The 27655-nt window shown below is 50.7% G+C and overlaps 9 protein-coding genes across 9 annotated transcripts; 6 read left to right on the forward strand and 3 right to left on the reverse strand.

Moving 5' to 3' along the window:
• The first annotated feature begins 316 nt into the window (after positions 1–316).
• Positions 317–2844, forward strand: BDW70DRAFT_132496 (CFEM domain-containing protein). The gene is made up of 8 exons (XM_073736168.1): positions 317–1049; positions 1103–1238; positions 1295–1473; positions 1521–1557; positions 1605–1672; positions 1725–2107; positions 2164–2231; positions 2287–2844. The coding sequence occupies exons 1-8, from the start codon at positions 1017–1019 to the stop codon at positions 2679–2681; spliced, it is 1299 nt and encodes a 432-aa protein (XP_073597732.1). The 5' UTR covers positions 317–1016; the 3' UTR covers positions 2682–2844.
• BDW70DRAFT_132499 (deubiquitinase OTU2) lies at positions 2801–4162 on the reverse strand. The gene has a single exon (XM_073736169.1). It carries the CDS (start codon positions 4011–4013, stop codon positions 2991–2993), a length of 1023 nt encoding a protein of 340 aa, XP_073597733.1. The 5' UTR covers positions 4014–4162; the 3' UTR covers positions 2801–2990.
• A 446-nt stretch (positions 4163–4608) lies between these two features.
• BDW70DRAFT_148784 (short chain dehydrogenase/reductase family) lies at positions 4609–5588 on the forward strand (the record flags this gene model as incomplete). Its single annotated transcript, XM_073738916.1, has 4 exons — positions 4609–4638; positions 4714–4948; positions 4998–5301; positions 5369–5588. The coding sequence occupies 4 exons, from the start codon at positions 4609–4611 to the stop codon at positions 5586–5588; spliced, it is 789 nt and encodes a 262-aa protein (XP_073597734.1).
• Positions 5589–6353: 765 nt separating this feature from the next.
• Positions 6354–8813, forward strand: BDW70DRAFT_148785 (putative potassium uptake transporter; the record flags this gene model as incomplete). The annotated part of the gene is made up of 9 exons (XM_073738917.1): positions 6354–6390; positions 6471–6592; positions 6635–6758; positions 6822–7133; positions 7186–7473; positions 7528–7642; positions 7693–8404; positions 8463–8506; positions 8558–8813. The coding sequence occupies 9 exons, from the start codon at positions 6354–6356 to the stop codon at positions 8811–8813; spliced, it is 2010 nt and encodes a 669-aa protein (XP_073597735.1).
• A 703-nt stretch (positions 8814–9516) lies between these two features.
• On the forward strand, positions 9517–12181 carry BDW70DRAFT_18943 (alpha,alpha-trehalase). Its single transcript, XM_073743473.1, has 5 exons — positions 9517–9790; positions 9852–9924; positions 9982–10103; positions 10159–11900; positions 11956–12181. The coding sequence occupies exons 1-5, from the start codon at positions 9626–9628 to the stop codon at positions 12107–12109; spliced, it is 2256 nt and encodes a 751-aa protein (XP_073597736.1). The 5' UTR covers positions 9517–9625; the 3' UTR covers positions 12110–12181.
• A 2567-nt stretch (positions 12182–14748) lies between these two features.
• Positions 14749–16477, forward strand: BDW70DRAFT_158171 (isocitrate lyase 1; the record flags this gene model as incomplete). The annotated part of the gene is made up of 3 exons (XM_073740477.1): positions 14749–14952; positions 15014–15169; positions 15221–16477. The coding sequence occupies 3 exons, from the start codon at positions 14749–14751 to the stop codon at positions 16475–16477; spliced, it is 1617 nt and encodes a 538-aa protein (XP_073597737.1).
• Positions 16478–16618: 141 nt separating this feature from the next.
• Positions 16619–19292, reverse strand: BDW70DRAFT_132507 (NRAMP family metal ion transporter). Its single transcript, XM_073736170.1, has 4 exons — positions 18364–19292; positions 18041–18312; positions 16869–17994; positions 16619–16766 (listed from the first exon to the last, which is right to left on the reverse strand). Exons 1-3 carry the CDS (start codon positions 19006–19008, stop codon positions 17118–17120), a joined length of 1794 nt encoding a protein of 597 aa, XP_073597738.1. The 5' UTR covers positions 19009–19292; the 3' UTR covers positions 16619–16766; positions 16869–17117.
• A 2575-nt stretch (positions 19293–21867) lies between these two features.
• Positions 21868–22765, reverse strand: BDW70DRAFT_132509 (putative SNF7 family protein (Cta1)). Its single transcript, XM_073736171.1, has 2 exons — positions 22652–22765; positions 21868–22549 (listed from the first exon to the last, which is right to left on the reverse strand). Exons 1-2 carry the CDS (start codon positions 22715–22717, stop codon positions 21965–21967), a joined length of 651 nt encoding a protein of 216 aa, XP_073597739.1. The 5' UTR covers positions 22718–22765; the 3' UTR covers positions 21868–21964.
• Positions 22766–23813: 1048 nt separating this feature from the next.
• On the forward strand, positions 23814–27136 carry BDW70DRAFT_19167 (SIT4 phosphatase-associated protein-domain-containing protein). The gene is made up of 3 exons (XM_073743475.1): positions 23814–24678; positions 24729–26093; positions 26144–27136. The coding sequence occupies exons 1-3, from the start codon at positions 23995–23997 to the stop codon at positions 26846–26848; spliced, it is 2754 nt and encodes a 917-aa protein (XP_073597740.1). The 5' UTR covers positions 23814–23994; the 3' UTR covers positions 26849–27136.
• Positions 27137–27655: the final 519 nt, after the last annotated feature.

Genomic DNA, 27655 nt, shown 5'->3' on the forward strand with positions numbered 1-27655 from the left:
GGTAGAAATTCAAAATTGTTCGTATGACTGAAATTTACGTTTGACTGAAGACCACGTACAACGCAAGGCGGTGTACGTGGGTGCAGCCACGGCTAGTGTGAAGCAAGTTATAACTGTGAGATACTCCATACATCTCTCCGTACCATCGATATAGACATAGTCACCTGTAGTTCGCCGTTAGCTTGGGCTAGTCGGTTAGCGATCCTCCATCCAAATTACATAAGCCATGACTCAGTTTTTGGGTAAATCGCCGGCCGCTAAGGAAACTGGGGTGGGGAATCCTGCCCTCCAGTCAACACCAGTGCTTGATTGGCGACGACACTCTAAAGCGGAGATTCAGAGATTATTTTCATGCGAGAGCTACTCACAAGGCTAAAAGCTGGCATCGACGAACTGACCATTGAGCCGTGCCGGTGAATCGGAACCGTTCCGGTGTAAAGGCAGGGCAAGTGGCGTCTGCGCGCCAGAACACGACTCGTGGGTTTACGGGATACGGACTCCAGACTTCGACTACTCCCAGCAATGATCCGCCATACCAGCAAGCTGGATCTACTGCTGGCCAACCAATCTACTGAAAAAATCACAAATCCAAACCTCGAGGCGCACTAGTAAACTCCGAGTGCTTGTTGTGGTATGGATATGCGCAAAACGCCGAATTTTTGCTGAAGAACCAACCAGGAAGCCTCATACTCCGTCTATTATTGTCATCGCAACTATGGATGCAACAGAAATTGGTACAGCCCTCACGTCAAGACTTCGCAGTTGCTGCGTCCGTGCTGCTCTGGGCTGTGCCGAATTCATGCCCGGAAAGCTGGTAGCTGCGTAGATCGCCATCATCATTTGAGTTATCTGCATGATCTACGGTCTTCAGGAACCTGTTCATGCAGCATGCACGTACCATGGCCCCCACCAACGATTCATATAACCACCGTCAGTGTCCCCGAGCGCAGGACTGAGCATCCTACAGCCTCCTCGGTGAATCGTCAGACGCAGCCTTCGTCTGCTCCATACTCAACATGGAGATTCCACCAGACGTTCCATCCTGTGCAGTATGTATCCCATATCCCTTCTCATCTGATTGCAGATTACTGACATCTTCCAGCTGACGTGCCTGATTTCAGCTGTCGGTAACTCGACTTGTTCCTTCAACGACCTCGATTGTGTCTGCGGCGATGCCCAGCTCAATGCGCAGTCAACAGCCTGTGTTCTCGGGTCCTGCACGGTTATGGAGTCTCTGAGTACGCCTCCGCGCTCTCCAGGATCCCGATCCTGCCATCGCTGACGGAACTCGCAGCTGCGAAGAATATGACATACACATTATGCGGATGGCCAACCAGTGATGATACGCACGTTTTCCCCGTTACCAACATTGTCGGTATTGTTGTCGCCATCATCTCTGTCGCATTGCGCTTGACGAGTCGTGCTATGGACAAACGATTGGGCTGGGATGACTTGCTGATCTTCATTGCTTTGGTAATTGACCGTGACGGAAACAATGGAAAGTGCTAACGCAACTTCAGCTTTTTGCTGCCTCAATTTCCGGCATTGGACTTAAACGTATGTACTGTGGCATCTATGGTTGAAATGCTGCTAATGCCGTGCAGTCAAAGATACCGGTCTCGGCAAAGATATATGGACCGTCCCGTTCGACGATATCAGGCGAACACTCAAGGTAAGACCGCTCCAGAAACTGATTGGATATACCCCACTAATGACTACTGCAGTTGTTCTTTATTGAAGAAGAGCTCTATTGCATATGCATTGCTCTTGTAAAATGGTCCATGCTGATGCTCTATCTTCGTCTCTTTCCGAATAGGGGCTTACGCATTGCTGTTTTCGTGACTCTTACCTGTACCCTCTTGTGGGGCGTTGGAGCATTTTTCGTCTTACTCTTTTCTTGCCGCCCAATATCTCACTATTGGAACTCATGGGATGGGGAGCATAAAGGCAGTTGTCTCAGTCATAACGATATTCTTCTTGCACACTCTACCATCAACATCATTCTTGACGTTGCTATCACTATCATACCTATGCCGATTGTGCTTAAGCTCCACATGCCGTTTGGGAAACGTCTTGCGGTGCTGTTCATGTTTGGCGTAGGCTTAGCGTGAGTCCAACACACATGGCTCCTACATCGATGCTTGCAGATCTAATAGTATGCAGGGTCACCATTATCAGTATAATGCGGCTCGTGGAAACAGTGGGATTCAACAGCACACAAAACCCAACAAGTACGTCCATGTTGGTTATATTCACAGTCCAGCGGAGTGCTAACGGGCTGTACAGAGGATTTCGTCCCGGTGGGAATATGGAGCCTTTTGGAGTTCGATGTGGCCATCCTATGTGCCTGCATGCCAGCCATGAGAACGTTATTCATTCGCCTCGTCACGAAGCCAACTGACACCTATGCATACGGTTCAAATCGGTATAATTACAAGGTCAGTGGTGCCTCTGTTTCCCAGTCTGGAAACAGCTCCCGTGCCCGGCAGTCGCAGCACATCTCTTCAAAAGCGCTCCCGCCCACTGTATCCACCGTCGAAGGCGTCCGACTAGAGCAGGAGTTTATTCGGCTCGAGGAAGTCGAGACTGAAGCTGGGTCTTTTAAGCAAGACACTCACAACTCTTACGAAGACCCGAGGACCCGCTCAGCGGCCCAATTAGTCCGCAAGGAGAGCTCTTGAACGCTACGTCAGTCATGTCTTTCTATATTAGAGCCATTTCACTATACTCTTCTGGCCCGAGGGGCTCGGACTCTCTTTTTCATTTCATGTATATACTTAGCAGCTGATGTATTAATATTGAAGGTTTTTCTCTTATCAATATTGCTCTGCTTTCGATTTCTTTGAGCCTGAAAAGAGTAGCTTCTTAGCCCCTTAAGCAAGGCTACTAGCTAAGGAGACTTTTATATATCCAGAATGATTCCGGGTGATGTCCAGACACTATCCATCTAGTCATTCGCCAATAAATGCATGACCGCTTTCCCATGAACATTAAGCCTTCGCCGTCAAAGCATTATAATGCTCCCCAAGTCCATACGTATGCCTATAATATGCCAACCAAATAACCCGTTTCGCCCGCTCCTCCTCATTAGCATCCCCAGCTTCAATTTTCTCAATCCTCCCATCACCCTGCACGACATTTATATCCACCCCATAAGCCCGCGCAATAGCTTGCAGCTCCAACTGCCCGCCCCATTCCGCTGTGAGCTTAATCTTCCGCGTGTAAGACTCCAGCGGCTCCTCCATAAACGGTTCGAATTCATCTTTGTGTTCAGCAATAAAATCCGCCGTCACCGCACGCACGGCCCTATACCCATCGTGCTTGGGACTTGCGACTGTATCGATCCGCGTCTGAGTTGTGGGTCCTATGACAATGCGCGAGGGATCGGGGCGCAGTCCCAGGCCCAGTTCGTCTAGTTGGGTTGCGACAGCGGAGAAGAGGCAGTGGCCGTCTGGGTTTATTTCGATTTCTTTCAGGTTGAGTTTCTTGAAGGCCGCTTCCATCGCCTCTTGTTCGTTCCCGCGGTGGTTCGTTAACTGAGAGGCTTCCTCTGAGGCTGCGGCTGCGGCTGCAGCTTGTTCTGCGGCGCGTCTGGCCAGGCGCGCTTTTTGCCGGTTGGGTTTTCTGGTGCGGGTGGTTGTGCTCGTTGCGCCCGGCGTCGATGACCCTGATGAAATTGATGCTGATGCTGAAGCCGAATCTGGTGTTGTTGACTCTCCCGCAGTGCCATTAGGTGTGCTCCCCAAGTCCTTAGTATCCCCATTCGTCGCACTGTCGCTATTTAAACTTAAAGTCTCCAAGTCGTCAACGGGAGGTTCGCTTTCATTTTGTAGTGTCTCGCCGGTCAATTCCGCAATCTCTGCCTGATGGCGCTCGGAGAGTTCTCGTTGGAGCCGCTCGCATTCATCATTAACTCCTCGGCGGGTTTTCTTGGTTGCGGACTTTTTCTTCTGGGTAATGCGGGCTTGTAAATCTTTTTGTTCTTTGCGGTGGCGCGAGAGGAGGTCTTCCATTCTATTTGGTGGTGTGATCGAAGGGGTGGCGGGGTATAGAGTAATGTTAGAAGCTGGTCTATGGGGTTGCCTGACAAACGGGTATAAAGAGGCAGTAAAGAGTGACAGTAATAGAAATTTGAAATGCTATGCCTATTGCGCAAATGAAGTAGCAAAGATGGGCTGATGTTCAGAAACATTAAAACTCATGCCCCACGATGAGTATCCCACTTGATTAATCGGGTATAGCGTGGTGATCTATCCCCTCTAGGCCTGGGGTATTGTGAGCAACGCTAGCAGTACCCTTCACTCACACAACTTTAACCATTTGGTTCTATTCTCCGATTCCATACCTTATTAGTATATATTACGATAACATTCCAGCGAATCCACTTCACTAGCGGGGATACTTCGATGCAATCGGCGACTGTCGGTCATAACGGACTAATGTTGTTCCGCCCATGAGCCTCGGCCCAGCTCGGTCTGGGGTGCTCTCGGTTGAGGTCGAGCTGGGGAGGAGGCAGTGCCTCGATCTCTCTGTACATAAGTCGCAAGATTTCTCCTGTAACTTATAAAATCATTTTTTTCTCATACTGTGAACAAAACTCAACTCACAATGGATCTCCAGAGCCTATTCGACGTCAAGGTACGCAACGTCTCCGCATACGCCGTGTGCATACGCCGTGTGCATTGTGCTACGAAGCTAATCAAGATCTCGTAGGGCAAAGTGGTGCTAGTCACCGGCGGCGCCAAAGGCATCGGCCGCATGATCTCCGAGGGATACGTCACGAACGGCGCAACCGTTTACATCTCCTCCCGGGACGCGAAGGCTTGCGAACAAGCCGTGAAGGAGCTCAATGCGCTCGGCAAGGGCAAGGCGCACGCCATTCCGGCGGATTTTTATAAGGAGGAGGATGTCAAGAAGCTTGCTGAGGAGCTTGCCAAGCGGGAAAGCAGTACGTGTCAAACCCTAGCGGAGAAAGGGAGAGCTAATGGGACTTCTAGAACTCCACGTCCTTGTCAATAACTCCGGGTCAAACTGGGGTGCTCCCTACGACGAGTACCCGTCTTCTGCATGGACTAGGGTTCTTACGCTCAACCTCCACCGTGTCTTTGACCTTACGAAGCTCGTTACTCCCCTACTGGAGAAGGCTGCGGCGCCGAATGACCCCGCTAGAATCATCAATATCGGTAGTATCGATGGACTGAGGGTTCCGGCGTTGGAGACATTTGCGTACAGTGCTAGCAAGGCGGGCCTGCATCATATGAGCCGTGTTCTCGCGAACCATCTTGGGAAGAGGAATATCACGTATGTGCTTTAAGACCGCTGCTCGATTGTATTGTTGGACGTATTGGAGGTTACTGACCTAGCATAGATCGAACACTCTCGCCTGCGGCCCGTTCCAGAGTAAGATGATGGCCGCAACGCTGCAGAACTTCCGGGAGCAGATCGAGTCTGGTATTCCACTAAAACGTATCGGTACGCCAGAAGACGTTGCAGGGGCTTGCCTATTCTTGAGTAGTCGGGCTGGCGCATATGTTAATGGGTCGACGATCGCAGTCGACGGGGGTAGTGTTGTTGCTGCGAAGCTGTAGTATATTATATTCTGGGTATTATAGGAATGATAGAATTGCTGGGAAGACGACATCGGCGACCAATCAGGTGGAGCCCTTGATAGAAAACGCTCAAGCAGGCAAGTTTTAACCATCTTCAATCACAATTTCTTTCGGTAGTTTGCCAGCGCGTTGTCTTCATACGTCAGGATATTGTGACTACACTCCGCCAACTCTCGAGCCTTCCACTAACCAGATGACCTTCTCAGCACATATAGCACAGCCCAAACTAAACAACCGATCCGCAACCACGCGCCACAATTTTCAAAGGCCAAGACATTTTTGACATTCAAAGAACCGATTTCGCGGTGGCATTTGCCGAGCCTGTCAGTTTGTGGAGGCTGAGGCCTTCACTATAAAAATAAAATAAACGCCAGCGGATCCTGACAATTGGCTGACAATATTCCCTCTCAGATAAAGTAAATGAGCAGCTTTCGAAGGATCCGTGGGGTGGAGAGCATCGCTCGATGATATTGGATTTGTAAATGCCTCACTGGATCTACTGGAGCCATCTCATCTACGCGGCAGTGGAACCTATCATCAAGAGCTGACGGTAGACATCCACTAAACTCGACCTATCTCGATTCTGTCACACTGGGTGCCGGAGGATGACTCTTGAGGATGTGGCTTATTGCGCCATTATGAGATTTATAAAGGCTGTTGTTTTCACCGGGTTCTTCCTTGCTGCATGGATTCTCTCAATACTAACAGCTTGCTAAGGGATATCTAAAGCTTCCGCCGGGAAATATGTTGAAGATACCTATAAATTTCATTTTTTTGCACTGTAAGCGCCTGCGGTCTCCCTCACTAGGTGCATTAGACTAATACCGACAGACGTATATATTATTTCCCTCGGTCTCCTAGGGCTAGCGGTCTTCTACCCTTATGGCAATGTGAGCGCTATTGACTCGTACTTTTTCGGAGTCAGCTCGTCCACAGAGTCTGGATTGAATCCGTACGTCAACCTTGGCTTGCACACTTTGAGTGTAAGGAGGGAACGCTGACGGTGCGCAAGGATTGACCTGAAGGACCTCAAAACCTACCAGCAGCTCTTCTTGTACTTTATCCCAATCGTGTCGAATCTGGGCTTCATCAATATCCTAATTGTCGTTATTCGATTACACTGGTTCGAGAAGCGGTTGAAGAAAATAGGTATTTCCCGATTCCTTTTCCTTCGTCTGAGCCTGAAAGCTAATGTTCTGCCATCGTCTATAGCGCCCTCTGTTCTCCGTCAACGTCCGGAAGTTTCCGCGATCAATACCACGCAATTTGACCAAGAGGCTCAGTCAGGTAGTAATGCGGAGCCAACAGAGCCAGCTGGTAATCAAGGCGTACAAGAGAACAAGGCCTCAGAGGAAGTGCGCGAGACAAGCATCCAGGTCGGGGCTTCAGCTAAGGGTAGCTTGGAAGTGAGTCGACCTGCAGTAAGTTTCAGCGACACATCGAAAGCCTTGTATATTCCTCCGCCTAGGGAACGCGACAGGGGCTGTCCCATCATCGAAATCGATCACACTCCTAAAAAAGATGGTACGTCTCCCTCCCTAAATTCCCGGAGGTAGAAGCCTTGCTCACCTGTTAGATTCGGCGGACGACACAGACATTGATGGAGGCGATGTGAGAGCCCGTCGACGATTGAGCGACGCATCTGTCCATCAGGTTGGTGTCCTCACATTCGCCCAAACTCCCAGGAAACATCGAGATACAGGGATTGCGGTTTCACTCTCCAAAGACCTGAGCCTTCCGGGTCTCTCATCACAGGCTACCTTGGGAAGGAACTCACAGTTCTTGAATTTGACTACGAGAGATCGCGAACATCTCGGTGGTGTTGAGTACCGGAGTCTCCGTCTGTTGCTGAAGATCGCGATAGGTATGGAGTTCCAAATTGGGGCGAGACCATAAGGACAATGTTAACTTCTGGCAGGATACTTCTTGGGTATTCATTTGATCGGTGCTGTGTGCCTAGCTGCCTGGATTCAGAATGCGAATATGAAATATCGAGACTATCTTGACGAATGCGCATTGAACCCAGTTTGGTGGTATGCATCAGCTGCTACATTGTTTCCGGTTCAATTCTAACTCACCATAGGGCCTTCTACTCGGCACAGACAATGTCGAATAACTTAGGGCTTACCTTGACGCCAGACTCAATGGTATCATTTCAGGAAGCGACATTTCCACTGTTTGTCATGAGCTTCCTTGCATACGCCGGGAACACTTTGTACCCGTGCTTTCTGCGACTTGTGATCTGGTTCATGTTCAAGCTTGTTCCTGGGGACTCATCTCTCAGGGAACCTCTCAACTTCCTCCTGAAGTACCCGCGTCGTTGCTACGTGCTGCTTTTTCGCAGCCGGCCAACCTGGGCCTTAGCTGGAATCATTTTCATCCTGAACTTCATCGACACTCTTCTAATTCTCCTGTTGGATTTGGATAACCCCGCTGTGAACGGCGTCCCTGCTGGACCACGAGTTATAGCGGCAATCTTTCAGGCAGCATCGGCTCGGCATACTGGGACTGCCTCGTTCAATCTAGCGGACGTGAACCCAGCAGTTCAGTTCAGTCTGCTTGTTATGATGTATATTGCGGTTTACCCTATCGCAATTACCGTTCGAGCTTCGAATACATACGAGGAGAAATCTCTCGGAATCTACTCCCCAGAGCCGGAGACGGACGAGAACGGCAAGGGGTATATCTTGACCCATATGCGAAACCAGCTGAGCTTCGACCTATGGTACATTTTCCTAGGCATTTTTTGCATTTGCGTCGCGGAATCCAAAAGGATTATGAACCCTGCAGAGCCGGTACGGTTTGGCCCTTTAGCTTGGACGCCAGACCTCTTAAATCACTAACAAGCAACAGGGGTTTTCCGTGTTTGCCATCTTCTTCGAAGCCGTCTCTGCATAGTAAGTCCTTCCTATTCGCCATTGCGGATAAGAGTCTGACACCCAACGCAGTGGCAATGTCGGGCTTAGCCTAGGATACACCGGCGTCTCTACATCCTTTTCCGCACAATTCTCGACCTTCAGTAAACTCGTGGTCTGTGCGTTGATGATTCGAGGCCGCCATCGAGGAATGCCTAGTCAGCTGGACCGTGCAGTGCTCCTTCCAAGCGATCGCCTGGTGGAGGATGACCATGTAACGATGTACAGTTCAAAGGGTCTTTGGTCGGAGAACCGGTCGTTGAAAGTTCGCCGGTACCATACCCGATAAGACCTCCAATAGCTCTATCTTTAGCCGGTCTTGCGACCGGTGAATCGGTGAAGTGGCTTGGCTTGGCGGGCGTGGGTTGGGTTACCGGAGCTAGACTGAGAACGAACGGATTCTTGGGCAGATCCGAGATACAGCTGGATCTCAGACTGTCAATTCTGACCGTTGCAGGACGCTAGCGTAGCATGACTGAGATCAATGATGAATGACTAGTCGAAGATCATAAATGTGGAATGAATGCACTTATGGTGTATTGCTGGCATCGGACTCATTTACATGTGCAGTCGGCAAGAAACCATCACGTGGATTCAACAATAAGCCCAGCCTAAGTACCCCCTTTTTGTCGCGACTAGCTGAATGAGTAGACTGGGGAATTTAAACACTCCCCTCACGCCCGATTTACATTCTTTCAAAATCAGAGGAGTTGGCCACTCGAGCGGCCGCAGTTACCGCATAGTGCAGCAGTGGGTAGGTCGGTTATGTCATCCATGGCGGGCCCATGCCGTCATAACGTTGGGAGGAACTACTTCAAACCCTCGTTTCACAATTCCTACAATCTCCTTCATAGCACATTTAACCTCCGCCTGTCATTACTGACTTTTAACTAACTGCTTTTGGCCCCAAGACATACTCTACTTCCTAGTCAAATCGAGCCATATCAGCTGTGATCTTGACCGCCGTTATCATCTCACCGACTACGCGGGGCACGCGAGATACTTGCAGTTCAGCCCAAGAGCATTCGTTAATCAACTGCTTGGATATCCTTTTTCTCTCTTCACTCAGAACTGCGTCGGAACGAGCGAGAACCAGACACAATGGACGACTCGGCACTACCTCCAAACCCCTCGAACGGGATTAACGGTCGCACCGCCCATCGACGGTCTAGTTCCGGTGGTGATCCTTTTCAGCACCCGGATATCTACTATGGGAACCCCGAGTCTGTTGAGCGGATCAAGAACCGCCGACGTGCGTTCTCTTCGGTATGTGCTGTTATAATAGGCGAGTAATGGAAGGGCATGGCTGATGGGGACTGCCGAATAGAGCTTGAAATCGTTTAACCGACAAGACCTCCATGAAATTCTGGGTGACCGTAATACGAGACGTGGTAGCATGGGTGCGTAACTAGGCATGCCGTAAGACTGGAAGCTGTGTATTGACCGTTTGTTCACAGACCCGACGTCTGGCAACCCCAGGAAATTTCTTATCGATGTCGACGCTACTCTTCATAGTCTGCTTGAGAGAGAGGATTCGGACAGGAACATGCAAATCACCATCGAGGATGTTGGTCCTAAGGTGCGTACTGGCTTTCTGATAGTCATAGGACAAGCAGTACTGACCTTGATTCTAGGTTTTCTCCGTAGGGACGGCTGCATCCCATGGTTACAACAGGTTCGACGTGCGAGGCACATATATGCTGTCGAACCTCCTCCAAGAATTAACAATTGCTAAAGATTATGGGCGTAAACAGATTGTCCTTGATGAGGAACGTCTTTCTGAGAATCCTGTCTCTCGGCTTTCGCGACTTATCAAGAACTCTTTCTGGAACTCTCTTACTAGAAGAATCGACGGGCGTAATATCGAGGTGGCTGGAAGGGATCCCAAGGATTGGACTGACGATCCTCGGCCGCGTATTTATGTTCCACCCGGTGCTCCCGAACAGCTGGAGTACTACAGGAGAATCGCGGAAGAGAAACCTGAACTGCGTCTTGATGTTCAGGAATTGGCTGCTGAAATCACACCAGAATATGTGCGAGACTTGAATGCGAAGCCCGGGCTGCTCGCATTGGCCATGGAGGAGAAGTACGATGAAAAGACCGGGAAGACCGACTTCGCCGGAGTTCCCTTCGTGGTCCCAGGAGGGCGATTCAACGAGCTTTACGGGTGGGATAGCTACATGGAATCACTGGGGCTTTTGGCTAGCAACAGGGTCGACCTTGCAAAAGCCATGGTGATCAATTTCTGCTTCTGCATTAAGCATTATGGAAAGATTCTCAACGCTAACCGGTCGTACTATCTGACACGATCCCAACCACCTTTCCTTACTGATATGGCTTTACGTGTGTACGACCGCATCCAGAATGAACCAGGCGCCATGGATTTCCTTCGTCACGCAATTCTAGCAGCCATCAAGGAGTACTACAGTGTCTGGATGGCTGAGCCGCGTCTAGACCCTGTGTCGGGCCTGTCAAGATATCGCTCACCGGGTATTGGAGTACCTCCTGAGACGGAAGCCTCTCACTTCCTCCATCTTCTTACCCCGTATGCCGAGAAACATGGTATGGAATTCAAAGAGTTTGTCCAGGCCTACAACAATGGCATAGTCAAGGAGCCGGAACTGGACGAATACTTCATGCACGACAGGGCGGTTAGAGAATCTGGACACGACACCAGTTACCGTTTGGAGAGAGTCTGCGGCAATCTTGCCACTGTTGACCTGAACTCCCTTTTATACAAGTATGAGGTCGATATTGCGCGAGTAATACGCGTCTACTTCAAGGACAAGCTCGAGATTCCAGTCGAGTTCCGAACACCAGCCACCAAGGATATCCAAAGCGAATCATCGTCTGTGTGGGACCGCCGGGCGCGCAGAAGAAAGATGAGGATGGACACCTACCTTTGGGATGAAGAAAAGGGAATGTACTTTGATTACGACACGGTCAAACAAGAACGGACCAACTATGAGAGCGCCACGACCCTCTGGGCAATGTGGGCTGGGCTTGTCACGCCACGCCAGGCTTCTGCAATGATCACCAAGGCGCTTCCCCGCTTCGAGGAGTTTGGTGGAATTGTCTCAGGCACTGAAGAGTCTCGTGGTGCTGTTGGACTAGATCGACCTACTCGGCAGTGGGATTACCCATACGGATGGGCGCCGCAGCAGATGCTCGCGTGGACCGGGTTCGCCCGTTACGGATATCAGGAAGAGGCCGAGCGACTTGCATACAAGTGGCTCTACATGATCACCAAGGCGTTCGTTGACTTCAACGGCGTCGTCGTCGAGAAATACGATGTGACCCGACCCATTGACCCTCACCGCGTTGATGCCGAGTATGGCAACCAGGGCGTCGACTTCAAGGGCGCACCTCGCGAAGGGTATGCTCCCACTGCTACCATTTTTGACTGTTGTATGCTAACTATCGCCAACTAGGTTCGGCTGGGTCAATGCAAGCTACGTTTACGGCCTGGAGATGCTCAACGCCCATCAGCGACGTGCTCTTGGTGCAGTCACTCCATGGGAGACGTACAGCAAGGCTGTTTCTGCGCAGGGTGGTGACACCGTTTTTGAAAACAGATTTGAGTGATTGATTGTGTTACTTAACGTCTGATTTCGTTCGGCCTGTTCGCCCGGTCCAAGTCTTATCTGAAGCAGTTTGGACACGGCCGGGCCTTGTTACCAAAATACCATAGATGTAGCTGTCGGTTCTGAGTTTCGAGAATATGATGGTTAATACACGGATATGATGTAGACTCCCAGGAAATCTGCTGTTGGAGTGTCGATAGACGGTTCAGAGAGAAATAAGAATATATAAATGACTAGGGGCCAGCAGGGACGCTCTGCGAACTCTACCCAGTCACTTTGGGCATCTGCATCGAACTTCACCTTTAAATCCAACTTCAAATCATATCCCATATGGAAATCTTTCATGAACTACCACCTGAATTCATACCTTGATTCTTCGCCATACCGCAGACTTTCTTGGAACTGATAGTCTCTTTAGCATTGACGCTTTCGTCCACGAGGTAATCATTATTGCATCCTAAATCCAGCGCGTGGCCTGAGACACTACGCATCTCGAGGCGGTACAGGCCTACGCTCCGGTGGCATGGCAGCAAGTACCATAGCTATGACTGATAAGCCTTTTTGTGAATCGAAGCTTTTTCTCCACCGCACTGATACGTCTCTAATTATATCGCATTTCGGTATACATGACCGGATGAATTGGCCCTCCGACGACATTGGAAGAATCTTGACGACCTACTCGACGAACACCTCCATTTCTTTCCGTGTCTCAGCCTGTTACAGACAAGATATCCTCGAACTGGGCTCTTGTCCCGTGAGGCAGGAATGCCTGGCAGCACAGCGAAGCGGACTTACAAGATAGCTGGCTTCCCGGTCATGCCTCAAGAGGACCACCCCCAATGTCTACTCCGGCAGATCCAGATTGGAAACTACAGGCCGAAGCACGCAATCTTGAACACCGTCATGCAGCGAGTCTCGAATCTAGTCGAAACATCTTCAATGTTGCTTAAGCGGCGTTCCTAGTTGCTTGAGGTTCCCCTCTGGAATACTCAGCGGACGGAGCGCAGGACTACTATGATACGTCGAGTGCTGAAGAGCAGGCGGAATTGAAGATACCTGTTTATGGCATTGTGACTCTGAGCTGCAACGACGCTGGATATCAGAAAGAACAGAAAGCGTGCTGGGATCAGTAATATTGAGTCCACAAAGCGAGTAGCCTCATGATGAGCCGCTCTCTGAGCCCAAGGCCTCACCGATATCTTCTTCCCATACAGTCGGTGATGGAGCCAGCAGAGTGGATGGTAGTCTACCGGTATACAGCGGCGTGGGTAACCATTTAAGGTAACCACTCATTGTACGTACTCGCACCAACAACAATAGAGCTGGAAGAAGAAACCGCCCGACTCGTTCACCCCGACTTGTCTCAAGCACAATCACCTGCTCAGTCGCACGTATTGAGTCAAAAAGGTACATCGAAATTACACGGGCCGGAGCTCCTTAATTTCCCGAGGCTGTTCTCGTGGAGCCGCGCCAGTCATTCATTGCAAGCTGGTGATTCGACGGTGCTGGAATTATAGCTCGTGGCTTGGCCTATGATATTTGCAGCTGATGCAGCAGCTGATAGCTTCAGGGCAGTCTACTACACTGTAACCTGATAGACGTCGGAGCTTGTGCCAATAGCTCAGGTTGTGCCGAGGTTGAAAGAGATTCGGGCTAGGATTGGCTGATTGAGCAAGACGGACATGTGTGAATTCATTACTTGAGTCTGGTCATACGCTGGTAGAAAGTGATAAAAAGTGAGAGTCTGAGGAATGACCTGAGATATATTGGGAAGGTAGGTGTTCCTCGACCTTGATGAGAGCTCGGGTTGTGTCTCTTTGGGCCAAGCTGGGGATTGTCGTGTCCCGAAGGATGTATGTACGGAACAAAGATTCAGGAGGATTAATGTGGCCAAGCCCAGAATCGGATTGTCATGTTTTGTCATGAAACTCTAAAAGCACATGTTTTTGACGTCATCCTTGATCGCTGGGTCTCAGCCTTTCATTCTTCCATCAACCATCCGTTCATCATCGAATGCTATGACCTCTCAAAACTTAAGCATCCCGATTCATCCACCGTTGGAAATGCGGACGACAATCTCGCTGATGGGTCCCAGAATACTAGCAACATTCCTGGGGTCTGGGGCAGTGGCGAAATCCAAAATTCAAGGCTCGGGGATGGCTCGGCGTGGTTAAGCGTGGGAAGATGCCTAAGGCAACAATCCTTTAGACCGAGGATCAAGCTGATCTGGATCCTCTCTACCGAAGCTACAGCAGCCAGTCACGTACCCGGAGCTGGCTTGTGAACCTGGGGATGCTCAGCGACTTTTCGCCGGTTGCAGGTCTCCCGGCCTGCCTTCAGGCATTCCTGCCTGTCCCGCTGAGCCGAGCGTTTACCGACCTAAGAGTCATACTGAGGTTGATGGACCTCTGACGCATTGGCATATAACTGCGAGTCTTTCCCCGGGTTTTGGCCTGTGATTCTTGAATTTTGAAACTATAATCCCTCTCCTCTCCTGTATTCTCCTTTTTTTACCTTTATCTTCGAGGCTGATCCTCGTTTAACTGTCGTGTGCCTCTCTTTACTGCATTGACAGTCCTACTTGTATAGTATCTCATACTATCCTGTTTCAAAAAGTTTGAATTGCTGAATACTGCCATCATGTCTTACATTGAGGAAGAAGATCAGAGGTACTGGGACGAGGTTGCTGCTGTCAAGAACTGGTGGAAGGACTCTCGATGGAGGTACACCAAGCGCCCTTTTACTGCTGAGCAGATTGTGGCCAAGCGTGGAAACCTGAAGATCGAGTACCCCTCAAACGTCCAGGCGAAGAAACTGTGGGGGATTCTGGAGCGTAACTTCAAGGTCGGTCTTTGGCTCTGTCTTGGCCATGTGCCGGCTACGTCTCAGTACTGACGTCTCCCAGAACAAGGAAGCTAGTTTCACCTATGGCTGTCTCGACCCGACAATGGTCACCCAGATGGCCAAGTACCTCGACACCGTCTACGTCTCCGGCTGGCAGAGTTCTTCTACTGCCTCGTCCACCGATGAGCCCTCTCCCGATCTTGCAGACTACCCTATGGTACGCATACCACCAATACTATAAGATTGGACACCCTGCTAACGGCAGTAGAACACCGTACCAAACAAGGTCAACCACCTGTGGATGGCCCAGCTCTTCCACGACCGAAAACAGCGCGAGGAACGCATGACTACCCCCAAGGATCAGCGTCACAAGGTCGCCAACGTTGACTACCTTCGCCCCATCATCGCCGACGCTGATACCGGCCATGGTGGTCTTACTGCTGTGATGAAGCTGACCAAGCTCTTCGTCGAGCGTGGTGCTGCTGGTATCCACATTGAGGACCAGGCCCCCGGTACCAAGAAGTGCGGTCACATGGCTGGTAAGGTGCTTGTGCCCATCAGCGAACACATCAACCGCCTGGTGGCCATCCGTGCCCAGGCCGACATCATGGGCACCGACCTGCTTGCCATTGCCCGTACCGACTCCGAGGCTGCTACCCTCATCACATCCACCATTGACCACCGTGACCACCCCTTCATCATCGGCTCCACCAACCCCGATATCCAACCCCTCAATGACCTAATGGTCATGGCCGAACAGGCCGGCAAGAACGGCGCCGAGCTCCAGGCCATCGAAGACGAGTGGCTTGCTAAGGCCGGCCTGAAGCTCTTCAACGACGCCGTCGTTGATGCCATCAACAACAGCCCGCTCCCCAACAAGAAGGCTGCTATTGAGAAATACCTCACCCAGTCGAAGGGCAAGTCCAACCTCGAGGCCCGCGCTATTGCCAAGGAAATCGCCGGCACAGACATCTACTTCGACTGGGAAGCCCCCCGCACTCGTGAGGGTTACTACCGCTACCAGGGCGGCACCCAGTGCGCCATCAACCGCGCTGTCGCCTACGCCCCCTTCGCTGACCTCATCTGGATGGAAAGCAAGCTCCCCGACTACAACCAGGCCAAGGAGTTTGCCGACGGAGTCCACGCCGTCTGGCCCGAGCAGAAGCTCGCTTACAACCTCTCCCCATCCTTCAACTGGAAGAAGGCCATGCCCCGCGACGAGCAGGAGACCTACATCAAGCGTCTCGGCGCCCTCGGTTACGCCTGGCAGTTCATCACCCTCGCCGGTCTGCACACAACCGCGCTCATCTCCGATACCTTCGCCAAGGCCTACGCGAAACAGGGCATGCGTGCGTACGGTGAGCTCGTGCAGGAGCCTGAGATGGCTAACGGAGTTGATGTCGTCACGCACCAGAAGTGGTCTGGTGCCAACTATGTTGACAACATGCTTAAGATGATTACTGGTGGTGTGAGCAGTACGGCAGCGATGGGCAAGGGTGTGACAGAGGATCAGTTCAAGTCATGATTTATTAGCTTGTTCATTTATTTTGGGTTTGGGTTTGGTCAAACTAAATGCATCACATTATTGTACATTGGATGGAAAATATTAATTTCTATATATACCATGTTCTGTCATCTGAATTAGATCCAGTAAGACTACAGTAAACCGACCTACTCCATCGGCCCAACTAAAGAAATTCGCCTTCTCACCCCTTCAGGAGCTTCTATTCCCCATGCTGGGAGAAGATTGGGTCCAAGTTGTGGTATAGAGAGGTACAAATGACTGGCGGTGTTTTGTATTACAGCGAACAGGGTAAGTTGTAAGAGCCTGTACGTAGGCAAGTCGTCATCATATTACGATTGGCCACGCTTTTACGTGTCCAGTGGCATGTCCACTGTGTCTGATCACGGCTAGGACATGGTCATTTTTGCGGTCCCTACCTCTCCCTCGGGCGTCCTAGTTTGAAAAAGCAGGAACAGCACGCAATAGTCAATCTACTTGACGAGTATTACCGTATCATTTCTGAGAGGCAAAAAAGCTTTCATTTTGTGGATGCGTTATGATGCGAAACGGTAGCTAACAAGGATTGATTGGTTTCATAATTCTACCTACCTAATTTCAGAGAGATTTATAAGAAATAGGTGATAGAAGGTTAGTTTGTTAGTTAAGCCTTCCCCATCCCTACAAGGACAAGCAAGGCCACATTCATGACTGCGATAATAACCCAGACCAAGACGGCTATAGCAGAAACAAGAAATCCATTGCCCATTTTGACGCCCTCGGTAGCACTGCCACCGTTGTCGTCACTTTCTGCGGCGTTCTGAGGCTGGGTCTGTTCGTCTGTATCTATATCTGTATCTGCATCATGTACCCGCTCCATGGGCACAGTCATGTACCGGTTGCGGCAAGTAAAATAAACAAGCGGCGCGCTGACAAAAGGCAGTATAACGCTGAGCACGACCTGGCTAGCTGTAAGCGTCTTATTAAGGCCTTCCTTTCCCACCGCCCCGGCAATCACAATGCTGGGGATGATGCTGATAGCACGGGTGATGAGCCTACGGAGCCATGGGCGAATACTCCAGTTGAGCATCCCCTCAGACACCATCTGTCCGGCCATGGTGCAAACAATGCCGGCAGAAAGACCAGAAAGGAGAAGGGCCAGTGCGAAGACCGTCCCCGCCGCTTTGGAGATGGAAGACGATAAAAGGTTGTAGATACCGAAGAGGTCTGCGTCGTCTGTTGCAAACGGGGTGCTGTAGAGGGAGGCACCAGCAACAATGAGGATGGAGCTATTCACAAAGAGGGCGAAGGTGAATAGGGACAGAGCGAGTTCAATGATTGAGTATTTCATGCAGCCGCGGATCGCATGGAGAGAAGGGCGGTACTCGACTTCACCGTTTATACTGCCGATGCAGACGGTTGGGTCGGCGTAGCCGGAGATGACGTCGAATTCTTTGAGGCGGGCCTGTACAATACCACTGCCTAGGAACATGGAGTGGGGCATGACAGTTGCGCCGAGGATGCCGCAGCTTTGGTATAGCCTATGAAGGTCAGTATGGCCCTACGATGGAGAGAATGGTGGTGTACCCATTAGACTGAACTACGGCCGGAGACGGGAGGTAGCCGCGGAACACGTCTCCGATCGACTGCTCTTTGATGAGGGAGAGCTGGATGCAGAAGCATATGACTACTCCCAGCACCAAGGCCATGACAAAGAACTCAAACAGCCGCAGACCCCACATTGAACCATTCGGTCTGTAGAAGATCAGGATAAAGAGGACATCCGCCAGGGTGATGGCGCAGCCCGCAACAAGTGGGATATTAAGAAGGAGGTTGAGGGAGATTGCAGAGCCAACAACCTGAACCGATATTTAGTAAATTTGATCAAAAGTGAAATATAGTGCCCGTACCTCTGCTATATCCGTTGCAACAATAGCTGCCTCAGCGAATATATATAGGATGATCGTCAACCATTTGGGAAGATGCTCCCTGCAATTCTCCGCGAGGTTCAACCCTGTCACCGTCCCAAGCTTAATACATAGCGACTGCAGGAAGATCGCGAACAGATTCGACAGGAGGACGATAAAGAGGAGCGCGTATCGAAAGTCCGCACCGGCTGCAACATCGGTGGCATAGTTTCCTGGGTCGATATAGGCGACGGCAACAAGGAATCCGGGCCCGACGAAACGGGCGAACTTGACGAGGCTCTGGAAGACGCGAGCTGGAATAGTAGAGATGCGCGGAAAGGTTGGAAAAGAACGGCGAGGCGAATCACTGTTTCTCTCAGGCTGGTGCCTGGAGTATGCAGAGACCGCCCCGCCGGCTGCGCCCGCCTTGAGGGCCGACTCGTCCCTACTATTGGGGACTGGAACCGGGCTTTCTAGCACTGAGATGCCGCCTCCTTCGCCCAGGCCAGATATATGTCCTCTGCGAACCTTGGAATTGGCCATGCCATTGAAGTCCTCCCTGGTTGTTGCGTCGGCGTTCAGAGGCGGCGGGTTCTGGTTCCAGCCTGGATGCCCCAGGGTGTCGTCGGTTCGCGAGGGGCAGTTCATGGTGAACGACGGCTTTGGCACGGTGGAGGGAAGGAGGGAGCTAATAGGAGATTCCCAAGAAAAACCGCTGAGAAGACAACTGTTATGTCCAGCTTCCGTCAACAATAATAAACCGGGCCGTCTAAAGTGGTGGGCGATGGATGAGTTGTACTTTCAAAGTCCCGACATTGCCCGAACGGCCGATAGCAATTTACGCGGGGACTATTCTAACAGAAGCGACAAGAGGAATCAGAAAATGCCCGGGTCCTCAGCAATGGAGAATCAGTTAGCTACCTAAGCCTAAGGAAGAGATACGTAAAACAACGCCAAGAGATGGTCCGGATTAAGCTACAAATAGTCTGCTTGGCACGCCAGTTGACTGTTTTCGGTTCAGCCCTGCCACTTGAGTGACAGGCGCATGCCCGACATCTGGTCGAATCCTGCCATTTTAATTCAACGGCATACTTTATTCCCCGGCGGGCAAGCGACATAACCAGTAGGCAACTTTGGTGACGACTCCAAAGAATTTTTGATGATCGCGTCTGAGTATATATTAAGTTTCTTAGTGTCGTCGCTTCAGAATCCGTTCGTCTTCCACTGAGACCTAACGATGGCCAGAGGTCAGAGTTGGAGTATGGGATGAACCACGGGCGGTACCTTGGTGTCCTTGTCGATTCGCAGAACCGAAATCGATACCCGTCTACGACTATGCCATAGGCCACGGGGTCGAACTTTTGTCTTTGATGTGTTGCATCATTCGTATTAAAAGGGCCAGTGAGCGCAGCAAGCGACGGCGGGATAAACCTCCCTTTGAACGTGAGACATGCGTCACGCAGGACTCATTTACAAGTCCCTTGGCGGCCTGTATAACCAGGAGAGTAACATCATCTTTCTTCGCATATTTGGGTTCGTAGTCCACGATATCTTCGGGATATCGGCTTTTTTGATAGAGAACATGCGGGATAGCTCTTATCCAATCTCGGCATATGTTGTGTAGTACAGTTCGACGCTTCTCAATTCAAGGACGCATCGCTCTTCTTGAACATAGTCAAGGACCCGTATGTTGTTGATTACCCAACATTCTTTCTTGTTTCTGGGGTTGCGTAGGCCGAACTTGATCACATCTCAAGTTCCATTGTCGTATCCGTTGTCTAAATGCGTGTGAAGCGTTAGCCATGGTGCACGTAAAACGGGGGATGTCTAGAAAAACGCAATGCTTATCCTGTCGAGTCTTGCCTGCAGTTTCATCAAAACCCTTTGCATCCGTCCTGCAGAAGTATGAGAGCGACTGTTTTTCCAGACCCGGAAAAGTCTTAAGCCTTGCATCGTCAGATCTCTGCTGCCAGGGCGGGAAGCTTGGTTTTCCAAGAGGGCCCCCGATAGTTTTGCCATCTTTTCCTTTACCATATCAGGACGATTGTTGGAATAGTACTCAAGTTGTGGCGATTCTTATTTCTTATCTGAGAACAGGTTAGGAATGTGGAGCAGAGCATAGTTGAGGAGGTGACCCTACTCTGGTGCGCTCAATAATCCAGATGCGGACGAGGTCATTACGCTTTGATTGGGCTTGCTCAGGTTGATTCTGAGGAGCCCTTGTCGAGAACAAAAGTGGATACATTCATAAAGAACGTAGAGGATGAGTTAGCAGAGCGAAGTTAAGAGGCAAAAGTACCTACCCAGGAGAGTATTTCGACGGACCAGAAACTAAAAGGGTCATGCCCCGTGAGCTCTGGGCGGCGGGGGTAGAAGTACGGTTCTGCTAGGATATGAACGTTGGGTATCCATATGCCATTCTTATCCTCGTCTCTGCGATTAAGCATATTTTCCCTCTTGGTTCGCTCCATAATCATGTCTCTTCGTTGGCTGCCAATTCTGACTCGTTTTAGACCTAACTCGCTGTGCTCGCGAAGCGGAGTGCTCTTACAGCGCCCCCTCGGGTCGTATTCGATATCCTCCCCGAAGTGACTGAGGTTCCACGTATGCCTCCGGGGCGAGACAAAGGCGGCCCGGCTGCAAGAGGTTTTGTGCCTAGAAACTCGAGACAAAGAGATTCTCCTGCGACGATGAAACTAATAGCGTGTTTATTGTAGAACCCAAACAGGACGCAGCGAGCAAGACAGTGCGCAGAAGAACTGATGGCAATAAGCCCTTGCATCACACAGAAGCCTGAGGCCATGGGCAGATGGAGATGCCGACATACCGTGTAATCGTATATGGAGTCAGATTGGTCTTCTATGCCTAGTCCTCCACCCAGTAAACCGTAGAGAAGTCTCCTTGCATCCAGGTAGCCGTTCCCTGTCGACACTCGCATCTCTCACAAGGTGCTTCTGCTCAACCCTGCTTCTCTTCCTTACAATAATCAATCGCACCATTGCCATATTCAATCGTTAGGCGTCGTCTCGAAAGCCCATGAGGAAGAGGACGTCAACGCCTCTGCCGCACCCAGAGCCTACTTCCTCTTCGGGAGGTTGAATCGCTCATACCTGTGTTCAAACGACCCTTAATAACAGATCTCTTTGTAATCAGAACCATTTGGAGAGAGGGCTAGGGTTCGCTTGTCTCAGGGACGAACGATGTAGTCATCTTGAGTCCACAGCTCTTCCAGCCTGTATGTGGACTCTAGCTTCGATAAGCCGGCCCGATGTCTTTTGAGACATTTTCTATGTTTGAATGGGAGTGCGTTTGTTCAGAGGAAAGTTAATCAAGAAGACCTAGAGTATTCGGGGAGCAGTTGCATCATGAAGGACATGTTTAACGGTCGAGAGGTTGTGGGGGCCCGAAATCCATCTTGGGCAGAGAGCCAAAGAATACTGTTAGCATACCAGGTGCATGATACGCCAATTCGAAAGACGGCACTACTATGAGGATGTAGTAGAATTATTAGTTTTGAAAGCATATGAGCTGCCATAACCTAAGCTGATAAGAACCCAAACTCCGAAGCTCCTGCAATATAGACAGAAGAAAAATAGCTCCAGCATCAGCCCAACCCGGTAGCAGGTTCCTTGACCTTTGTTTGCTCTGGAGGTTCATCGATGAATTGTGGCGGTGCCACCTCATCCTGCATGAAGCTGGGGACGGCGCTTTCACCCATCGAGCTCTCGAACAGGCTATCTTCGCCCAAAGCCTCCAGCTCCGCGTCAAGCTCTGCCTCATCCACATCCTCAGGTACGTCATACGCTCGGGAGATACTCTCGTTGATCTCATTTCCAATCTCCATCAGGTCTGCCATCTCATCCTGCATCCGCTCAATCTTGTCGATGTCGATATTCCCATACTGTTTCTTCAGAGTCTTTGTAGTTGTCTTCATCGCGTCGACTGTCGTCATAACGTTCTTCAGATTGTCTTGCATCATCCCTGCTTGCTCCATGTTCCAGGACTGCTGGGAGAGCTGCTCCCGCTGCGCTTCGTACTGCTTTCGGCGTTGGAGAACCTTCAGTGCCTTCTGTTTGAGCGCGTTTTTGCCTGGGCCATCGCGCATTTTGGAGATTTTGGACTGATATGATGAAAGCTCCGTGTTCAGGGAGGCGAGTTTGACATCTATACTGGCGATGCGGTTATCGACCTGGAAGTATTATTAGCCAAAGATGAGAAAGCCGGGAGAGGCAGATGAAGGCAGATAATGTGGGGGCGGCGTGATCTTTGTGCAAAACGAGTGCTAACGTACATTAGAAATGGCGCCCTCCAGCGTCGGCTTGGGGGCTGCATTTTTCGTGCCAAATAGTCGATTCATTCTGGCGACAGAGGGTTGGTGAAGTAGCTGTGGCAGCGTAGACACAAGGTTATCAGCCTAGGGTAGGTACCTGGACCTCAAAGGCGGGCAGTGGCTATCTCAGCGATAGCGGCACCGAGCTAACCCGAATCGGATGATACTTGCTGCCTGAGCCTTTAGGCGCCGTGGGGTCGTCGTTGAGCACGAATACACCTCTCAATTCTATACCAGCGTTTCAATGCAGAAGATACAGCAGTGAGCGAAAGTTTTCAGTTATCTGTAAGGTGCTTGCTTCTATATAGACATCAAAAAGTTCCTTGGCTATCATTGTAATTATTCGTTATCTATTGATGTATATTAATAATACCAAGTGCCGTCCAGTTACCCACACCTCCCACTGTTCTCCGGACGCACTTGAAACGATCGGTCGCGGTCTCCCCCTCGGTTTATTCAACTGCTTTCCATTCCCCTCTCCCCTGTCCTTTTCGCTGTTTTATTTGAGACCTTTCCCCGCTACGTGCGATTGGGCTTGTTGGGTATCTCCGCCCGCCGTCCAGGATCACAGTTGCCGGCCGATCCAGACGCCCTGCCTTCAGCGCACCTCACCTACGACGTGACTCGATTTGTCCGCCGCACGTCAGCCTGCCAGCCTTACTTCCTGTCCTGTGCCGTTGGATGACCGCCCTCTTTTTTAAAGTGACTGTGAGGTCTCGTGCAGCGCACAAGGGCACAAGGGCTTCCAAAGCGTTTGGCATCTCTAGTGAACCGCCGACTCCCTTCTTTTCCCCGGGTCGTCGACGGTACGTGCCGCCTGTGTGTGGTGTTTTCTTCATGCCCTTTCTGTCCCTCCCAGCCGCCTACCCCTGCTCCTTCGCTCAGTCGGAACTCTACTCTGAACATCGTTGGCTCTGGGAGAGTGCCGCGACAGTCTCGTGATATGTCGCTTTGAAACTCCTAGACCATTGCTGACTGGCTTTCTGAATTACAGCGCTTGGTCGCTCCGACAGGGCATATTCCGCCGACCATTAATTATCTCCCTTTATTTCCGAACGACTGTCTCTCCCGTGACGAAATCAGCCTCAAACCGTTAGCGTGTTATATGAGAGCGCCTTCCTACACGTGTATCCTGTGCATCACACGAGGACCCATAGATCGATCCTCATCCCTTCCCCACCTCTCCACCCTCTATCCAGACCGCTCGTCGTCATTGAAGCTTGGGCAAGGAGTACGGTGTTGAAAAAGCTTGTGATACCCTACTTTTTATATGAATCGTTTCTTCCGGTAATTTAAAATCCAACATGTTTTGGCGCTTCGGGGGATATGCGAGCGTCTCCGCTATCGACTCCCTTCTGGACAAACCTGTTGTCAGCCTTGAAGAGCTGCTAGACGAATCCGAACTGACCCAGGAACTCAAGCAACTGAATACGAAACTCATAGAGTATCTACGAGAAGATGATGTCTTGAAAAAGCTTATGGACTACGTGATCGCCCCTAGCCTGGTGAACGATGATGAAGATGACGGTGATGCGGACACGGCTAATCAAAAGGATGGTACTTGGGCGAAGAAAGATGACTCCGCGGCCGGAGAGAAGGAGAGTGATCCTCTCAAGGATATATTGGATCCTGAGGACCTTGAGCGAGCGGAAAAAGAGCGTCTCAAGCGGGCCTATGTTGCGTGCGAGATTCTCTCATCCGAAGTTTGGTCTATTCTAGACTCTATTATGGCCAATCCTGAGCACTTACGCGGTTTCTGGAGTTTTATCCGGCGCCCAGCACCCCTTGACTCAATCCAGGCGAGCTATTTCACGAAGGTGAACGAAACACTATTGGACAAGAAGACGGGAGAGATGCTGGAGCTGCTGAAGTCGATGGATGACGTTGTTCCGGCAATCCTTCAGCATGTTGATAATCCTATGGTCATGGATCTGCTTTTGAAGCTGATCAGCTTGGAGAGAGCTGAGGGTGGCCAGGGTATCGTTGATGTAAGCATCTGTGGTCCAGTTCCAGCTTGATATGTCTAACAATCATCTAGTGGCTTAAGTCGCAGGATCTGATACCGAGATTGCTCTCCTTCCTGTCGTCTGAGTGGCCGGCTTCCGTTCAGACCTCCGCGGGAGACTTTCTTAAAGCCATTATAACAATATCGGCGAATGCAACGCAGAACGACCAATCTTGTATCGGCCCAAACAGTCTGACTCGGCAATTGGTTTCTATGCCATGCGTGGAAACTCTTGTCAACGCGATGTTACAAGGCGGCAACGCTTTGACAGTGGGTGTTGGAATTGTAATTGAAGTTATCCGGAAGAACAACTCTGATTATGACCCGGAGCACCTGAATGGTCCTGATTCTATTCCTACCATGTACGATCCTATCTATCTCGGCACACTACTTCGTGTTTTCGCCAAACATATACCCGACTTTGTGGCGTTGATTAGCAGCTCAAAGCATACAGTTGTTGATGGAGGGAAGATGAAGAGCGTGGAACGTGGTCAGTTGAGCTCTGCCTGGGGCGCCAAAATTGAGCCGCTTGGTTTTGACAGGTTCAAAACGTGCGAATTGATGGCTGAGTTGCTTCATTGCAGCAATATGGGGCTGTTGAACGAGCCGGGGAGTGATGCGTATGTTAAGCAGAGAGATGCAGAGCGCGAGAGGATTTTAAGAGAAGGTGCATTCGATCAACACCACGAGGGTACTTCCACGTTTGGCGGTAACGACTCGACCGTGGATTTCGTCAATGGTTCCGTCGCGGGCTTTGGGTCTCCGGAAGATTCAAGGGACTTAGAGGCAACGAATGCTGGTGAGGAATGTTTTGAAGACGTTAGCTCATCCACTGTTCTTGTCGACAAAGAAAGAGAGCCAAGCAGCAAGGAAGGGGGCTCTAACTTAGAACCATCGTCAGCTGAGCAAACCTCAGCCACTGCTGGGGACCAGCCTGAGACTGAGGCCAAAGAGAAAACCACTGCCGAGAGTAAGACGTCATCTGATACCGGATTATCGCCCACGGATGACCTTGCCTCTCAAATTAATAAGATGTCGCTGGAAACAACACCGGTCAATGATGAGAACCAAAAACCCACGGAGTCTACGGAGACTGAAACAGGACCGGTCTCAGCATCAGCCCCAATGTCCTCGAATCCCGACGCCGTACCTGCCCCTCTGTTTGCTGCCAAGGAGCAAAACCAAGCACCGGCTGTTGATACAGCTGACGCCGCCCACCAGGTTAAGCCTTCAGAGGCTGTAGGCGACATGTCCGAGAAATTACCCGCAGAGGAGACCCATGGTGATTCTCAACAATCCTTGCATCCCGACGTTCAAATAGACACAAATGGACAGCCTGTAGTCGGCGACTATCTGAAAATCATGTTCGCAGAAAACAAAGTTGTTCCCACCATACTGGTAAGTGTTCAAACATTATCGCGTCTACCAATGCTAACTATTTCCTTCAGGACTTCTTTTTCCGCTTCCCCTGGAACAACTTCCTTCATAACGTCGTCTATGATGTCATTCAGCAGGTATTCAACGGACCTATGGACCGTGGATACAACCGTATTCTAGCCATCGATGTCTTCGAAACGGGCAGAATAACGCAGGCAATAATTGAAGGCCAAAAGCGGAGCGATGAGACTCAGCGGACCAAGAGAATTCGTCTCGGATATATGGGCCATCTGACACTTATTGCGGAGGAAGTTGTCAAATTCAGCGAGCGCCATCCTCCAGAGCTGCTTTCTACGACTGTAATGGACAACGTGCTCAACCCAGAGTGGATCGAATATGTTGAGCAGACACTTTCTGAGACGAGAGAGCGTGACAATGCTATTCTTGGTGGAGTTCGACCTGATATTTCCATCGGGCATCGGCAGGGTATGCTTGGGGCTGGTCAATCCTCAGCCCTGGCTGATGCTGGTTTGAATGGCATGGCTAGCAACCAAAGCTTCCAAGGATTTGACATGGTGAATCAAGGAAGTGTATCGGGTGGTGCATTTGGTGCTGGTGGCAACTCGTTGCTTAGTGGATTTGCAAGCTCTAGTGACGATGAGGATGAAGATATGGAGGATCTGGATGACCGGCACTTAGCCGAAGGAACCGCGGAAAGCGGCACCGAGAATGTAGGTCACGGTCCCTCTGTCGATGCTGAGATGCGTGATGCTTGAATATCCTTTACGATTACCGATGTCGTGTGTACTCAACACATCCGCCTCATGTACGCAGTCTGTTTCAAGCTTGGGTGGGTTGCAGAGTTTCTTGTTGTCTGTCTGGCCCAAGGATCGCATCTTCCAGCCGATAGCATAGCAAGCGTACGACTAAGATATCGTCCTGACATCGCTAACCTACAATCCCACAGGCATCGAGCCAACCGATACCTATCCTCCCTCCGCCCCCAGCTCCCCTTAGCCTTGGCCCATCCCGGGCGCGGCGACAACTCGCCGCACGACTTGCGGCTCAGAAACAGGCAGCCGAAAATGCCGAGGGTGGTGAAACTGAAGAAGAGAAGCAGCGCTCAACCGAGTTTCAGTGGCCATCTGACACCTTTGGTGGTCAAGAATCAAATGCAGGTCCTTCATCGGAATTTCCCGCCGCTAATGCCTCGTCACCAACGTTCCCTGAGTCTGGATTTAGCCCTTCAGACTCATTCTCTACCGGTTCTTCTGATGAGGGGGACGATTTCAGCGGGTCGAGACGGCGCAAGGAGCGAGTTCCGCTTGAGGTTGATGACGACGATGACGACATGGGCGAAATGGTAGGCCCATCAATGGATTCTCACATGATGGACTCAGATGAGGAGGAAGATGCCATCCTCAACGAGTCACTAGGGTATCCAGAACTCGGGCCCGGGCAGTACAAGAGCTTCCGGAGCTCTCGATTGGGTCATTCTCCTTTCGGGGATGACCAAAATGATAGCAGCGAAGGGGAGGATGAGGGGCTAGTGGAGATTCTTGTCCCAGGCAAGAAGCCTCAGT

This window comes from Aspergillus foveolatus (genome assembly GCF_047715535.1).
Source record: "Aspergillus foveolatus strain CBS 279.81 unplaced genomic scaffold BDW70scaffold_13, whole genome shotgun sequence".
NCBI classification, from domain to species: Eukaryota; Fungi; Ascomycota; class Eurotiomycetes; order Eurotiales; family Aspergillaceae; genus Aspergillus; species Aspergillus foveolatus.